Here is an 18,201-nt window from a genome sequence, read left to right on the forward strand (position 1 = left end):
AAACTTCAGCCGGACTTGAACTTCAGCGTTTTAACGCACGGAGAATTACAAATCCAGCTCTCTCAGGTTAAATGACAGAAACTCACAAAGAGGTTAGCAGAGACACTGGTGAGTCGCAGATCAAAAAAAGATTTTCCACTCAGCAAAAAACACACTATCAGATCCTGAATAAATCAAATATCTACTTTCTGCATGGCCCATTGTGCTCTCCATGAGTCAGCTTCAAACGCTCAGCTTATTTTAATGCATTTTAATGACAATATATCAGGGCGTCTTACCTCCTTTAACTCCATATCATTCTCAGAGTCAATCAGAGTCTGTTTAATGATGTAAAACTTCAGAGAATGGATTAAGAAAAGAGATGTATTAGTTCTTAATAAGTGATCAAAGGTTGAGAACGACGACTGTGCAGGGATTATTTACCAAAAGTTTCATTTGGAGACAGGTTGGTGGACTTTTTTTAAATTTAGAAAACGAGTTAGCCGCTTCCTGAAAACAGTTGCTACACAGCCTCGGTGTCAGTTTTATGAACAAAATCGGCCTTTTATAGCTCCACAGCCACCTATTTAGAGAGTCTTCCACACTGTTCAGGTTTATGTCGTTTTTATTAAATGCTTTATGTACAAATACAGATTACACACAAAACAATGCACGGTTATAAAGTACACACTGAATATTGCTGATTGCTTTTTGACCCAAACAAAACAATCTCACACTTCATTTAAAATCACAAAACAGGCTGACTTCACTCTGTGGTATGAACTCTTTCAAATCTTATCATCACAGAGTTTCATGTAGCAATCAGGAATGGGAATTTGAGGATTGATTTATGTTTCTGAACATGAAACTTTGTAATGTAACAAAGCGTAGTGAGTCACTTTTCATTCAGTTCAAAAGAGGTTTAGTTTCCATCTGTTGCCTTTAATGAAGTTTATCAGGTGGTTTGTGTAAAGAGCAATGTGCCTGTCGCCCTATTAATGATTGTTTTTTTAACAAGTTAAAGTCACAGATGAGGTTGATTGCCTTGATTTATTTGTACAAAGGCAGAGAGTGAACACATGTGAAGAAGCTGTTTTTAGTAGGGAAAAGATTCATTTAAACCAGACTGTCACTGTGAAGAGTGCATCACATCTCCTCTGCAGCTCTCTTTTTTTTTTAAAGAATCATCCTGCATGCGACGTCATTTTCAGTGACCCACAATGAGCTAAGAAGCTTTCGTGCTGTTTTCGGTTATACAACATAGGAAACTCCTGATGAAAACATTGTGTATTCAAGGAACTGCAGTGGAACTAAAAAGAGAGCTTAGACTTTAGCTTCTTCAAAATGTCTTGTCACAGCGTAAAACATGTTTCATTGGATGTCTTGCCACGCCAACAAAGACTAGTGTGTCAGAACTGGATATTTTTTCCCCCTCTCATGCAATTTATTACAATTTTCCCATAAGCACACTTGAACATTTCTAGAATATTCCCGGCAGACTGGCCCTGAAATCTTCCTGAGTGGTTGATCACACATGCCCTCACAGCAGGAGGCGTTACCTGTCAAACGCGATGTAAAAAGATCAAAACAACAATGCTGAAGCTGTAAATGAAGAAATGGAGTCTGCTGGCCATCATGAGAATGTTTGCCTTCATAGCAGCGCAACCGATGGTTCGACACAATCACAATATATACAACAAAAGAGTGGACAAACTGTCATAATGTGCACGGAGATTGATCGATAGATACTTTATGCACCTGTTACATGCGTACAGACTGTGGTCGTGCAATGGTTGCAGGATATAAACATCATCACCCCTTCCTGGTTGCTGACTGTGCACTGAATTTGGCTGAACATTTTCCTGCTGCGCTCTCACATCAGACTACGTGTGGAAACTCTTGCGAGGGGGAGCGGCAGGTTTTTTTTTTTATTCCGAGTGAAAAGTTTGTGTTCCCATATGCAGCTAAAACTTCAGGACATTTTCAGGACTTTTGTGCAAGCATGAAAGCACCACATGAGCTCCTTTGATTCATATTCTGACACTCTTGGCCACTGACTAAGCTGCTGTACTTGGAAATGTAACTTTGGAAAGAGAATGGGCTGCTGTGTGACTTTCCTCAAACAAGCACACTCTCACAAAGTTATCCACAAGCTAGTTCTCTCCTGTTTTCATATATATATATATATATGAGTTTAGTCAGACAACTCGTGTTTGTATCGTTTGAGAATATTTGTTCCTGCAGAACACAGTTTGTGTTTGGCGTCTAAGCCCCTCCCAGTCGGAGCCTACAGGAGGATGCGGGTGGTGGTGGGGCTGAGCTAGAGTGCAGTACTGGTGCAGGTCAGAGCTGGTAATGAAAGAGCAGAAGAGAGAGATTGGAAATCTTGCAGCTTAATTAGATGGCTAATTGGAAGGAGGTGTTGTCAGGTGATTGTGGAAAATGATGCATGTCGAGTATGAAGTCAGTGCAGCTCGACTTGACTTCCTGAATAAGCCCGACCATGATTTAGTGATTTAGTATTGTGTAGCATCACAGGGGTTAAATAAAAGTTAATAATCACCACATTAAAGGCAACATATGGAAACTCACGTGTCCTAAAGTACCTCCGGAGAGAAATCTGCTGTTTAATGTCAAAAATCTGAAATGACTACATAGAGGGGAAAGAGATGGATTGAAAAACATTTTGACAGCCAATTTCAGAAAAGGAGCTTTCTGTACTAGTGGGTATCATTTCATGTGTCCTTTAATGTTTGTTTTGAAACTTTGACTTTATCTTATATGAATAAAAAAACTCTGAATATTCCACTAACATTAATGTTTGTGGATTTCTGAGTTTATTCTTTATTTCTATGTCTGAAGGAGACAAAAAAAAAAAAAAGCCAATGTCACAACATTTTATGAGGAATTTAAAAAATTTAGAACCAGTTTGTAATCGGAGGTCACATTTCTGGAGAGAGCACCTTCAGTATCTACCATAGGGATGTTTCCTGTAGCCCCCTCTTGTCAGCCGCAGTACCGGGGCTTTGAGACTGGGACGGGAAGTGGCCCACTCCTCCTCTGCAAAGACAGTTAAAAAAACACATTTACTGTGCAGAGAAAGTTCATGTCACAAAGTCAAACTGTGAGCTCAGGTACAGAACACTATCCTCTCACAATCCATTTAAGCAAAGACAAGAAAACTCAAGCGAGAAAATTCTATCCGTGCTTCTTTAGGGGCTTCTCGCCACAGAAAATTAATTTTATAAGCTCTTTGCCCTCTGTTGGACCAACACTGAGATCTGGCTGTCAGCAGCTCTTTCCTCATGGAGCCAAATTACATAAAGACGGCCACCTCTGCTGCATGGCACATTGCACCGCTTCCAAATAAGAAAGTGTTTATGGAGCAGAAAATCAAATCATTGGCCCCTTGGTTTCGGTTTGGTCCGACCTCAACACCCCAATGCACAATTCATTGTGCTGAAAATGAATGAGCCTGCGAACCCAGAGTGGCAACCAGCTTATCACCTCCGTCATGGGAAAACCCTGTTTCCACTTTTTTTTTTTTTTTTTTTTTTTTCTTTTGCAATTTTAGCATTTTTTTGTGTTTAAATTGGAGCTTTACATGTTTTAATTTATAGTCTGAATTAAAACCTTAAAAACATCTCTGGAGCCTTTAAACAAGTACAAATACATTTTTGCTGTTTTTTAGGATTCATTTTGTTTTAACTGACTGCAGTGTTGTGTGCACAGCAGAGGACGCTCAGCCGAAAGTAACAGCTTTTCTGGAATAAGCCAACAAGGCCTGTATCCAACAGGCAAAACACTCCACCTTTACAGCGGGCACCAGTTTGCCCCCTGAGCTTCAACTGGCACATTTACTGTTGTAGTCATATGCAGCTCGTAGCCAAAAAAGGTAGGAGGGCTGATGCATGCAGGAGCGGCTCCCCGGGTGAGGATGATTAAAAGTGGGCTGGAATCACAAGGCTTTTTTTTTCCCTTTGTTCCTCTGCAGTGAAACATCTTTAAAACTTCTGTGAAGCTGCAGCCAAGACTTTTTATTCTCACCTGGATTAAATTTAAATAAGTTTCAAGGGGGGTTCTTTCAAAAGTTTGTTTTTCAATCCTACACTGTCGACACATTGGACCAATTTTATTTAACAATACAAGCAGAGAAATGTTTTGTGAAGCAATGAAGAAAGCACTGAAAAACATGTCAGGATTCGCCGGTTTGTTGTTGCACAATTATTTTGTTGTAGGTATTTTGACATTACTGCAAACATGCTGCACTTTTCTTTGTCTGAAGTTCTGCTGCAACAAACAACTATTTTAAATTCTTTTAATACCCCTAAACCATTTTCACAATAACAACTGTTTGTCCTGAAAATGAGAAAATCCTATTTTGAAACATAAATGTACAAAATGTAAGCCAACATCTTTACGTTGATTTAAACTTCCCATCCATTCATTATCTTTCCCTGAGGTTGGGTCAGACCCTGAACTGATCACCAGTCAATCACATAAAGACACAGACCACCAGCCCCACTCGAATTCACACCTACAGGCAATTTACAGTCACCAATTCAACGGGGATTCAAACCAGGATCCTCCTCGCCGTGAGGCAACAGCACTGACCACTGCACCACCGCGCAGCACCCCTAACTAACACTCGGCTTATAAAATACATGTGAACATGTTAGTTAAAACTATACTAATCTGGATTTCATTAAGTTCACTACATAAAGTAGATAATGTGTTGGGAACAATTTTCTCTTGCATAAACTGGCCTAGGCGTCCACAGTTGAAGTCAAACAGCATAAATAAATCTAAAAAAGCCAAGAAGAAATCAAGACTAAGGTATCAACTTGATGAGTATCTGAGTGAGAACCATGCATTTTTAGATTTATTTAGACACAGAAGAAGACACGGTTTATGTTGTCTGTGGTGAAGGACTGAAGTACACGGATGAAAGGAAAGGCGACGGTTGATTGCTCGCTATGGGACATAATAGGTCAGCTGGAGGAGGGTTCGATAGTAACCAGCTGAAAGGAGCATAAGGCCACCTACCGTAGGAGAGCTGGACATACTTCAGTCAATAAATCGATTTCCCCCCGGTGCTTGTATACCGGGACAAGGACAGTATTCTAATTAGATGGCTTAATCGAGCTGTAACCATAGCAGGACTTAACGGTGCATGTAAATGTAGAGTGAGATCTGCAAATAGTCTTTTTTACGACCCACCGCTCAAATTAACACTCAGGTACAAACCAAACAAATCTGCAAATTCTCACACAACATGGGAAGCCAGAATGAGAGAATATTTGTCTGCTGTGAAATGATTAACCAAATTATCAACTCGTAGTTTAAGCTCCCAAAGTGTGAATATGACAACTCTTCTTTTGCAACATCAAACACTTTAAGAGCCAGTGGAAAGAAAATCAGCAATGACACATCACATAAGGTATGAGTAATAATTGGATCACTGGTGTTCAGCTCGCAAAAAAACAAGGTTTAAAAAAACAAACAAGCTTACCATAGTTGTTGTACGATTCATCACTGGTGCCATGTCCGTATTCATAATATTCTGAAATGCTAAAGCAGATGGAGAGAAAACACTGGTCAATGTCAACAACAACACGCTGTATTTTTTTCCCTTTTTTTACATGGGGTGATATTACAAAGCCTTTCCCAAGGTTAAAATATCAAGAGTACACTTCTGGCTGGAATCAAAAGACAAACGCCCTGAAAAAGCACTGTGTTGTTTTTCTGCGACAGCTCAGTGTCCATTAGTGCAAACTGGAGACAGATCTTTAAAACATGCAACACATTTTACTATTTTAATATTGAAAAGGCTCTCTAATATAAAGCAGCTTTATACACCACGTTTGTTGGGGACTATTTTCAGCTGTGGATTAATACTCAGTCGATGCTTTTGCTAGTATTTTTAAGCAGCAGGATGGTGCATGTGTAGGATAAGTACAGTGCCTTTGTTGCCATTTTTAAATAAGAATGTCTTTGGAAGACAATGGAAGAGAGGAATAAGATGCATCAGTTACACAGGCAGCTCGAGTTATTGGGATAAATGCATTTTCTTCAAGTTGTTCATGGTTTAAAAGATCACTATGAACCTGTTATGTTCACAATTTCAGCAGTAACACAGCTGGTTACACTGAACCTTCCCCATTCTGTTAAGTAGCAATCTATAATCAGATGGTGATTAAAAAAAATAGTGAGGGCTGTTTTTGTTCATGCTAAACTTGCGTAGGTGTAAGCTTCACCTTTTTGACTGGTTGCTGTAGTTGTCCTCATAGGCTTCGTAACTCTCGTCGTCATATTCCCCGCCATATCCGTCGTCATAGCCCTGCAAGAAAACACACAGTAAGCATGGACTTCATCTCTATGCAGTGGTACTGGTTAGAGACGAGTTGAAAAGGCAATCGATACTTAGTTCCCCTGGCAAAGCCCATTACTTTGTGTTCATAATAAGACAGGAAACAAGAAAAAAAAAATCATGTCCAACAGGGAATATTGATTCATCCTGGCAGGGGAGCGTGTCTCAATAGTGGAGCCTAATGGACACCTCCTGAGTCTAACTGCAATATAGATCCAAGCTATTGGAAGATCTTTTCAAGAAATAAGCAGTAATAATACCAGCGAGTATCTGCAGCCATGATCAATAACAATAAAGATGGCTAAATAGTATTGTTCTCACAGTAAAGATTTCTTTAATGCATGTTCAGCTGTTCACCGTTGCTGCCTGTAAGCTTCATTACAAAAACAAAAACACTTGAGGCTTAGCATAAACACAACACTGTCCATTTCTATCTCAAAGTACAGATCATTTCTTGAAACACGTCTGAAGCAGTGCTTTATTTCAGTGGGTACGTTTTTCCACTGGGAACAGACTTTTTGTCCCCTTACTTTTCTAAATATTTTTTCATCTCACTTTTACTGTTTCAGTTGATTTAATGCTAAAAAGTCCAAACCAGCTGCCTGAAATCAGGTCAGGCAGGCTTGTAAAGTGCAAAATGCTTAAACACTAATTAGGGTGGCTCACACTGAGGACCATGCACTTGCAGCAATGAAGTTTGATTACAGAAGTGAGTGCTCCTCAACCTTTGTGCCCTGGGTTTTGCCTCCAAGGCAACTTTGAGGATGCCGTATCTTCTAAAAGAGTAACACAGAAATATAATTCACTCATTAGTGAGACAACTTCTACAGCGATGCATATTTTTACTTGTTTTTGTCCCTTTAAAGAAGACTGCTAATTGGCTGATTAAGATCGATGCATTACTATACTGGTTATAGATCACGGTTGATACTCAATCAAAGGTCCCCTGCTGGCCATTTGAAAAAACGCAGGTTCAGCTTTCGAACTGATTACGACTTTAGAATTCATATGCAAAGACTTCACTAAAGTCTCTGTGTCCTTTCTACATCTGAGGCCAAATCTTTAAAACTCATCTGTCTGAAGAAAGCACACAACATAATAAGCCCCCTGAAAGGTTTACTCATAAGAGCAGCACCCTAAACTCCATATTAACACTTTAACAGAAAAAAGGCCAAATTATGCACCACAGAAAAACCAGATGTTAAGCATCTGACTTTATTTATTCTTTAACAACATCTAATGCCTTCTAATCTACTTATCCTTCCCAAGCTTCCTATATCACATGAAGCTCTATAGAAGTGATCAGTTCTTTGAAGAGATATAAAACATTTAAAAAAAATCAGAATAAAATGCGGTGAACACTTAAAAGAAGCCAGAGCCATGTTCTCAACATCCCATTATCCTCAATGTCTGCCTGTAACAAAAGAGTAGTATCATCTTCTTTGAGATGTAGCTGCTTTTGGTAATGCTGTGTGGCACATCAGTGTGAAGGACATCCAGTGCAGCAACACAAAATAAATTACATTTTCAGGATTTGTACACACTCTCTCTCTCTGCCTCTCTCGCTCCTGTCGGGTAGTGCTGATTCAAACAGTTCGGGTTCCTGTGTGGCTTTATTTGTGTGAACATGACTTTGACTAAATTAAAGTTGGGGATTATGTCAGGGATTAAGTTGTTCAGGGGATCCAATACTTCTCCTTTCTCTTGCACAAGTTTTTCTCCACAAAGGCAGAGACAGAGAGCTGCGTATCTCCGTAATTGACTGTTTTGTTAGAAATCCCACGTGACAAATCGCTCCACACTGGACTGTAAATGTAAGGCAATCAGTGGATTTATTTTAGTCAAATGTATTTCAGGACTGAGCACTCATTCTCTACCGTAGCTGGTATTGATTAAATTGGGTGTTTTTACCACGTAATAATGTGTTCTGCCTTTAGTTCAAGAAAAACGTCAGTGTTATTCTGAGTGCATTAGATAAGCGGCAGTAGCTCAGTCTGTAGGGACTTGGGTTGGGAACCGGAGGGTCGCCGGTTCAAGTCCCGGCACGGACCAAGTCCGGAAATTGGTCTGGTAGCTGGAGAGGTGCCAGTCCACTTCCTGAGCACTGCCGAGGTGCCCTTGAGCAAGGCACCGAACCCCAACAACCGCTCTGGGGCGCCCTCTGTGGGCAGCCCCCTCACTCTGAGACCTCTCCATTAAATGCAGAGTGAAAAACCGAATTTCCCCTCGCGGGATTAATAAAGTATATGAAAAAAAAAAAAAAAAATAAAGAACTAAAGAAATGATAAAGGCACCGAATACATCTGAACAAATCCTAGCGCAGAAAACTGTTTGTAGCTGTGCGTGTGTGTGTGTGTGTGTGTGGGCCCGGCTCACCATGAGGAAAGTATTGATAAAGTTATCTCCGTGTTACGCTGCTGTTTACACTTTCCAACACAGCAGTTATCCGGTTTCGAGTTTCCTCATCTGAAAAATGTCGCTTTTAAAAATACATTTGCTGAAGAAATACAGGTCCAAGTTTCTTATTGACTAAAACTTTTTAGTTTTATTATAAAACACTAAAGCTGTAAAGTTTGACACACACCTTTAAAGAGTGTAAACTTATTCATCATGTGAAAAATGTATATTAATTTAAAACAGTGACCACAGCTCTGCGCTGAGCAAGCATTTTGTGAGAGGACTTCCAGGATCACTTAAGTCTGACAAAGAATCTACACCAGACGTCACAACGAGAGTCACGTCTCGCCCTCGGCTTCAGCTGCACAACGGTGGGAAATGAAGGAATGTGTGTTGTGCCTCAGAGTATTTGCTTCTGACCGCCTGAAGCTGAACAAGTTAGGATGCAAATAGAAGTTATTGCATCCTTTACAAAAAGAGAGGCCTGCTAATTTCTTCATTACGGATATTGCAGGACTGGAGGTATAAATCCTATTCTTGGATTTTTATTAAATTTTAATTTCAAGAAGCAGTTCATCCTCAGAGGTTCAGGTAATTAACTTCACGTTGGATTTTTGTCTCTTCCTTTGATGGGCACAATACAGATGCATGAAGTCTTTTAGTTCAGTGTCAGCTCAAAGAAAACCCCAAACACTGACTGATTTTCCTTCTGATGACCTCTCGAAAGCTTTTAACTTTTTCCACATTGAGATTCACCAAGAACAAAGTGTAAATATCCAGCCACTAATTAACAAGGCCGGATCCTTTTAGTTTGACACTCATCAGTAAAAACAATTAACACTGGTCCTCTCTAACAAGCCAGAGGAAATAAATCAAATGTTAACACAAGGGTGGAGAGTCCTCGCTCAGTCAGTGTAATTAGTACAGCGAGAAGCTAAAGGCCCTTAGCACTGTGCTTCATTATCAATTGACAACCTGTACGTCCCCCGACAGTGACTGATCTTCATAGGGAGCAGCCTCTGAATGCCTCTCCACACTGCAGAATGGGGAGGAAAATGAGATTCGCAGCCTTTTGTCTTAGTGAATAGAAGTCGCTCTTCACTTCTTTCACCTGTGCAAATTCAATCAGCATTCATCCTTTGTCGAAGGGTATACACCTCGAGTTATGAATCTGTTTTTGGATAGAGTTGCTCAAAATCTGACATTGATTGGGTTTGAGATAAAGGCTATTTTTTGCCTTTTTAAATAACGACATAAAACCTGATTATTTTTCAAAAATATTGACAATATAAAAAAGTTCTTCAAGTTGTCGTTTATGTGATCAGAGTTTAATATTCAAAGTGACTGTACAGGCTTTCCTTACAGCTGGCTTGAGTCTCCGATGATCTGACCGAGGCCATTATGCATTCTACCTGCGTTTCTCCTTCTATTAAATAATCGAGTGCAAGTGTGTGTCATACATCTGTTTTAATAAACAGGAGAGTTCTGCATGGAGGATTTCCATAATTAATCTAACAAATGTGAACTCAGCAGTGTAGCTGAACCCATTGTTGTAAAGCAATTACAGCAGATGTGCATAACGCTGGCCTGAGAAGCTGCTCTCCTTCAAGAGATACACACAACCTCTCGAATCTCACGCATCTTTTATGTTCCTGAAAAAGATGATATGGGGAGAATTTCCCCCCACCATTTCAAAAGGGTGTCCTTTTTGCTTTTTCCACAGCAGCTAGATTAGACTTTTTTTCTTCAAAGCCTCCCAAAGCTCTGTGTTTAATCACATTATGGCATTTCCAGCGCTGCCTCTGTATGGTTGCAAGGCTCAGGTTTAAAAATCGAGGCCATGCGTTTCAATTTTTTACCAGCACAATTCATGGTGTGCTGTCAGGGACAGGATCCTGTATCACTCCGGGATTCATCTCTTCTATCATCAGCTCTGACATTAAGCGATAAGATTTGATCCAGATGGGATTTGATCTTTAAAGTAAGGCCAGGGTCCCAGTTTATATAAAACGCCGTAAATCACATCTTTAATCCGTCTCTGCTCTCCCTTTGCTTTTTTCACATGAATGAACTTATACTGATTGCAGTGAAATGTCTCTGCTTCTCTTTCTAGAGGATTAGGAACATTTATTCATTAGCACTTGTTAAAAAGTCATTAAAGCAGATATTTGTGGTAACAGAAACTCTTTAGCAGCAGCCAAAGCTGTTCATGCCACACCTTAAAAGACAGAGATTTTTTTGTAATTTAAGACGTAAAAGAATGACTTAAATATGTATCTCTATCATGGGATAAATTATAGAATCTGCTTGTGATGAAGGCAACAGAAACTGTGTTACCAAATCAGGTCACACTCTGGAAGAGCCAAGAAGTGGGAAGAAGCTTCTGTGAAACAACTGTAAAACATCAAGATGCACACTCTGAAAAGAATTCCCATATCAGGTAACAAAACAGCTCATTTTGTCTTTTAGGAAACAGCTAAATTTTTTTAAAGCAATCAATATCACACTTTTACACAGAAGACATTAGCTGACTGCTGAACTGCTAGATCACATATAACTGTAAAAACAGACTTCTCTGCTGGATAAGAGATCTGCATTTTAAGCACTTTCACATTAAAGATGGGATATTCATTTTGCAGCTCGATGCAGATGGTGGCTGAATGCTCCGCTTCTTGCTGTAATAAATATGACAGATTACTGTCAGAGAAAGAATAAAGCTGATGATTCATGGGCCATCTTTGATGATGCTTGCTTTATATTAAAGTGTTAAACACAATATAAGACACGATGAACAAAAAAAGGATGTCCTGGTTTATTTACTGCAGAAAATCAAGATCAAATCCAAAAAATCTCGGTTTGGCAATGCACAGTATGGTACGGTACAAGACAATACGATAACAGTAGATTCAATAAGTAAGCTCAGCACATTGTTAGCCACAAACAACACACTGCATAAGGCACATTATTGTTTATGGTCTGAAATTATTTGCACATTTTGTAGTTAATCTCTCTCTCCCTTTCTGACCAACATCTAGTGTAATGAATACACTGACCATCGATACGTACCGTGCACAACTTAATCAATCTGAACCCTTCATTTAATGACTCGTCTGCATAAGGAGGATTTATAAAACTTCGATGACAGGAATCTGTTCACCGGCCTCGACCTTTCACAGAAACACAAAGACGCCGTTTTTTCTACTTGTACACATTATCTGAAGCTCATGTCATGGAGTTGATGGCAACAGATTTAACTCCCTCCACACCAAGGCAATGTAATGCACTTCACTTCTGATTCTCAGTCATCCTTTAAGAGGAGCAATAATAGCTACTGTCACTGTATTAGCTTTACGACACTGACAGCATGACAGAGTCCATTTATCACCGTAGTCTCCGGAGGAAACCCTGTTACATGATGACCTGCTGCACAGCGGAAACGCAGGCGCTATTTACGGCAACTTCCCGTCAAATTTGTATGGGCTGGCTGTAACTAGGAAATCTTATGCAAATCTAATGATCAGCAATACTAATAATGTGGATACAAGGATGAATCAATGTGAGAATTGACATTGTTGTGGTGCGGGACAAAAACCAAACAAACACTAACTACATTACGGACTTAGTCACATGCAAATGAATCCTCCTATTATCTGATGTTTGCTTGCATATTGAAGATAATCCAGTCGTATTAAAACCTCATCGTTAAATATAATCAAACCAATACAAGCAATTTATCTTCTTAGAACTACGGACTGATCATTTTGGTCATGTTTTTTTAGGTTTGTGTGATAAACAACTTATTCTTAATCACTGATCATGAATCTCCTTTGAGCGACTTTGTTAAGATTTATTGGAAAATGAAAGAGGGGAATGAAATATGTATATGCACGACAATGTTCAGGTTAATTGTGATGGATGCTATTGAATGTAACACCAAGGCTTACATAAAACGAAAAAAAAAAAAAAAAAGTTTTCTCCCGTGTTGCAGACAACATTTCAATCCTGGATGTGGATATCATTAATACATCATTATCTCCACTTTGTGCTACAAGCTCTGCCGAGTGAGCAAAGTGAGGTCAGTCCCCTGTTAAGCCCCCACCCTTCCTTGTACCTCATCAATCGAAACCAGCGACAGAGAGCGTAATAGAAACAAGGCGCGCTCGCCGGCTGTTAGCATTGTATGCTGTGAGGACAGGCTGTTAGTCAACGACTCCCTAAACCAAACTGAAGACCCTTCATCTGTTTTTGTTTGTTCGCTTTGCCTGGGCTGTTTCAATAGTTAAAGCAAGTGTCAGAAAAGGCATTGATTGTAGCTTTCCTGAAATATATCAACCAAAGAACTATTCTCTGGATGACACAACCAAAGATAAATGCTCATGTAAAGGATGTAGCAAGGCGAGATGAAGAGGAAGTGTTCATAAATTATACAGCAAACAATGATACATGATCACTACCAGCTGCCTCATGCTTTCTATTGAAGTTTTAAATCAATACCACCCTCGATTAGATACAATTATGGACATTCTCACCATATCACTTTTATGAGACAGAATGACAGCTTGACAGTGTCCATCAATCAGCCGTCTACATGATACCCATACACGCCATGGTGCATATTTTCCCAAAGACAAAAACAGGATGAAGCTACAAAGATGCATCTGCTGCTGCTGATCTATTATTATGTCTGTGTAAATTATACCGTGCAGAATACATGTAATGGAATAACAGCAGAGTGTAGATAGCATCGTGTACGCTCTGTGATTGAAAAGACAAATAACCTGGACCTCTGAATTGCCTGGATAGGTCTTTCTCTGTTCTTGAAACATGCTTAAAGAAAATGGTGTAATGTACCAGGAGAAAAACAGCAAAGTGAGATATGAGAGGAGAAAATGTTCAGGACAAACTCATCTTTCTATAATCCCATAGTCTCTGCGCTCCCACCACTCTTTCCAACCTCCAATTACAAAGAGAAGAAATGCCTCGCCTTTTCACTCCTCAGAAATACACAGGCTCCACATCAGAACTCAATTTGGTTTGGTAATGAGACTGCGCTTGTGCATTTCCCCATGCAGACAGCCCAATCTTCAATTGCCAGCACACATGGGGGGCTTTGCTTAGCAGGAAGGCTCTGAGGAAATAGACTGGTAAAAGTGTTGCCTTTTTCCATTTGGATGAAACTTGGAGCTCACCTTGGGTAGTCCTTTCAAAATGACCTTGAGGAATTTCTAAGATCTGAGGAGAGGCATACTTGATGCAAAAAAAGGCTTTAAATATTTTTTTCATACGGATCCCTGCAAAGTTTTATGAAAAAAAGATTTTATAAACCACTGGTCAAGGAACCAGCTCTCCTCTCCAGGGGGGTGGGGGACTATCTTTTTTTTGTGTTTTTTTTGCTTTTCAATGGTGAAGCCATTTCAAAGTTTGTATGTAAGAATTATAAGAAGCTGGGGTGCAGATGGTCTACCGGTTATGTTGCACCCCATGTGTGGAGACTACAGCCCTCCTAGCTGGCAGTCCAGTTCCATGTTGTGGTTTACCCCACTCCCTCTCAATGGTTTTCCTGCTCTATCAAATGTCTAATCTGGTAAAGACAAAAAAGCCCCAAAGTAAACCTGACAAATTAAACCTTGCACTCTTTCTACTTGGCAGAAGGGGGCGATTCCACTGGTTGAAAAAATAAATAAAAATGATACCAAAAGTGAAAACCAGCCCACTTCTCAGTTGATTTGTTAATCAATTAATTAATTAATTAAATTCATCGTGTCATGATCTCCATAACATATTTAAAGTCTTCTTGAATTCAGTATTGTGTTAGTTTTGTAAATGTTGGTACCAAGGACAAGTCAAGTTGCTCCTAGCGGTCTGCCAACCCAACTCAGGGTTGAGATACAACCACGAGCTTCCGTCCATCCACTTAATCTCAAAAGTAGGAAATGACTGAAATGCCAAGTTTGAGACTTCAAAAAGGGGGTTCACCGACCCAATGGGTAAGGTCTATGTCTATTATATGCAGTAGTCCATACGTTTTAGAGCTGCTCTCATGCACTGTTAAAGTCACACACCTTTCCTCAGGGTAATCTATGTTTCATGTTAACCACCATTTAACTCCTGAAAGGAAGTCAATAAGCTACGAGAAGACGCTGATCTAAAAGATCAGTATGCTAATTCCTTGCTCAATAAAGTTGTTGTTGGCTTAACAGGATATTCATGCTTTAATTACAACGAATTCTTGGACTTCCCTAACACAGTTGGTCTCAGCGATATGGAGACGACTTGAGGTCAGGGCGAAAGTGTTTTACGAATGTTTCAGAATCGACGTCAAATTGCACTCACGCTACATTGCACACGTTAAGTTTTCAAACTTCAAAATATGGAAAAAGGAGGGGAAAAAAGAACAACATCCCCATATCAGAAAAATACTGTTAAATATGCGATTAGAATTCCAGGCACACAGCAGTCAGAAATAGCAACTGTCACAGCTGGTGATGGAAAGATTTGTCACAGTAAATAGAGCTCAAAGCTGATACATCCTAACACAGACTAAGATGACCAAACCTGAGCCAACGGAGAAAACTCAAAGCTGGCTGCACAAGGAAAGATACTTGGCATTTTATCCGCGACAGAATGCCTCATCTGTGGTGCAAAACCGTCAGAAATGACAATGTGACAAGTAAGCTAACGAGACATCTTGAGACAAACTGCTCCTATTTACAGGCAGCAAAGATATTTCATGTGACACTCTGTGCATGTTTTTATTTCTAAGAAACAAAAATATGACAGATTTTCACGTGTAGTAAAGTGCCCTCTTGAGGGGGCGCATAATGGTTAATTCTAATAAAACATTTACTGGATTGTTTATTTAAAGTGCTTATTGTAAGAACAGCGTCTTCTGTTGAGAGTGTATTTATCTCTGTTTGGGTTCTTTGGGCTTTGTGCTTAGCTTATCTTAAACACAAGTTGGAGGGGGGCTTCAAGAAAAAAAAAGGTTGGCAACTATTGCAATATAAGTGTCCAAACCTGCACTGCAACATTAAGATTACCTTTTCTTTTTGGGTTGTCATGACTTTAAATTTGGTGAAAGGAAGTGGAGGAAGTGAAAATTAAAAAATCACATTTGCAGCCACTTTATGGAAGAACTCTGTTTGGTGCATTTTAACTCTGCGTGCAACTGCGCTGTTGTAAAACACACACAGAGCTGTGACCTTGATAGTTGACCTACTTCCCCTCCAGATTTACACGATTCATTGTTGTTTTAGTTGCCCATCACTGGAGAGGTGATAAAATGAATATACCAGTCAATAAAGAGAAGTGGTCACCGTGTGACTATGAAATGATTCCCTCACTTACTTACAATAGAAAGTGTTCAACATAGAGATGTGGGAAATCAGCTGATTAAAAGTTGGCACTGTAGTTTGTGAAAATAATAAATGTTTTTAGCAGTTCAGGACCACATAACCAGTCAAATATTGTATCTAAGAAGCCGCCAGCAACTCGCCAGGGCTGCAGCTCCATGTACTGCTAATGCCACACTACTCATGATCTGCAATCTGTATGTAAACGAGGCCAGAGAACAGATGGCACCTGGTACGCCGAGGAACACCCCTAGTTTAAAGATCACAGCAGAATCCCCTTTCCTATCCATACAGGATAGGAAACATGACAATAGCATGTTGTCAGAGAGATTCAAACAAAGGGCTGCTTGTGTGATTCAAAATCAATATGAAATCAGTGGTGGGGTTGCACATTCATGGTAATTAAAAGTGTGTTTTAATACAAAAATATCCTGCTTGCCCTAATTTCTACGGCACGTGTCCCTGAATGCCCCACCTCTCCATGTAAAGCACGACTCATCCAGATCACATGCAAACGCATTACAGCAGAATTTACTCACACAATTCAGGTGCAAATATCATCAGGTGTAATTTCAGAGTGTGCTAAAAGGATTGGACTTACGTAGTCGTCATATGAGTCATGTGTGACTGCTAACAGTGGGGGTCTGTATCCACCGTTGCCTGCTGCCCCCCTGGCTCTCGGAGCTTGTACCTCCCTTGTTAAAACATTTGTGGGAAGCTTGCTGTGTGTGGCTGCGGCCGCGGCTGCTGCTGCTGCTGTCCCCCGAGGCGCTGCTGCACTCCTTCCTGTTCCTCTGTGGCCCCTGGTAAAGCAAACAAGCAGACAAACAAAGCATCGAGAATCTACCTCCACAGACAGAAAAGCCAAAGTAAAAAAGTGGAGTTAAGACAGTAAGAAATCTGTTAAATCCCTTTAAACGCTGCATACTCGCAGGCTGTCACAGTTGGTGGTTGTCATACACTACGCTCTGGTGAAACACTTGATAAGCATAACCTCCCCTGGCACTGAGGTAGATCTTGTAACGATCACAGGCCTGACGAGTGTCACTTTGTGTCTTTCTCAGCTATGCAAACATGCCTGTGGGATGAAGGCTTGGTTATTTCAATAACACGCTGGAGCGCTGCCTGCCCCGTGTTTGTACAAAATCATAACTCCATCTGCCTGGAGCTGCTGAAGACACTCAGGCTGGAGACAAACCCAAAGTCAGACAGGTGTATTTATCAGTGTCCAGTTGTTTTTGTCGTTGCAGAAAAGGCCAGGGGACGTGGGAACGCGTGAGGAATGGAAGGTGGTTTGTTTTTTTCTGTCGATGTGTCAGGGTCCAGTGACAGAGCTGAGCGAAGGCAGCAGGGACTGAAGGGTGGATTTAGCCTCTCAAAGCTGTCTATTGTCTGCTAACTTCACATTTTAACAGCAGCAGGATGTAGGTGGGCTAGGATACCCTTTCTTCCTCATCTCAGCACATCCTCCACTAGGTAGCAGCCCATTGTGATCCAAAAATACATTCACTCAAAGGGGAATTACTGGTGCATATTTTTCATGGAGATTTACAATAATCGCTTATCGTTGCGCCAAAAGGAGTAAATCTGGGAAGGAGAGTGGTGGTGGTGACTTTAAATTGGGGGCGTCCCGTGTCGCTGCTGGATTTAGCTCATCTACATGTGCTGCCAGAATTAGGCCAGGCTGTCATAGCAAACCCTACCTGCTCCCTCCTGAGGGAACACCACGGCTGAGGTAGATTACGGACAATTTGGTGTAAAATATGAGACTGGAAGAGGCGAGTGTTTCAGACAAACGGCTGCATGCATAGCAGAGCCAATCAAATGCTCTGAAACATGGATGGGTTTTTTTTTTACAGCGCTGGTCCGGCCAAAAATCCCCTTGAGCTACAATAAATAGAAATAACACATATTTGAGATATCAGAGAAACATAACTAGAAAAGGGAAAGGGAATAAGGTTGAAAATAATTAACTAACAACCTGAGGGGCAAAAAAAAAAAATTAGAGTGAGTTTGAATGATGAAAATGTGAATGCAATTAATCAGAAGACATGTCATAAAGGCATGAACTTCCTTATTTGAATATTTACATTTGCACGTTGT

General features: G+C 40.3%; 1 protein-coding gene across 4 annotated transcripts in view; it reads right to left on the minus strand.

The window, feature by feature from the left end:
* Positions 1–18,201, minus strand: part of khdrbs2 (KH domain containing, RNA binding, signal transduction associated 2) — a gene marked incomplete at its 5' end in the record, with an annotated part of 78,545 nt that overhangs the window by 8,119 nt on the left and 52,225 nt on the right. For 3 of the 4 annotated variants that reach the window (XM_079362548.1, XM_079362549.1, XM_079362550.1), the window contains 4 exons: positions 2,956–3,039; positions 5,492–5,550; positions 6,237–6,319; positions 16,700–16,901. In XM_079362548.1, the coding sequence (XP_079218674.1) occupies positions 2,956–3,039; positions 5,492–5,550; positions 6,237–6,319; positions 16,700–16,901 (428 nt within the window). Of the gene's footprint in view, positions 1–2,942; positions 3,040–5,491; positions 5,551–6,236; positions 6,320–16,699; positions 16,902–18,201 lie in introns of all 4 variants that reach the window. The other variant, XM_079362551.1, reaches the window with a different exon arrangement.

This window comes from Symphodus melops, assembly GCF_947650265.1.
Source record: "Symphodus melops genome assembly, chromosome: 15".
Classification (NCBI taxonomy): domain Eukaryota; kingdom Metazoa; phylum Chordata; class Actinopteri; order Labriformes; family Labridae; genus Symphodus; species Symphodus melops.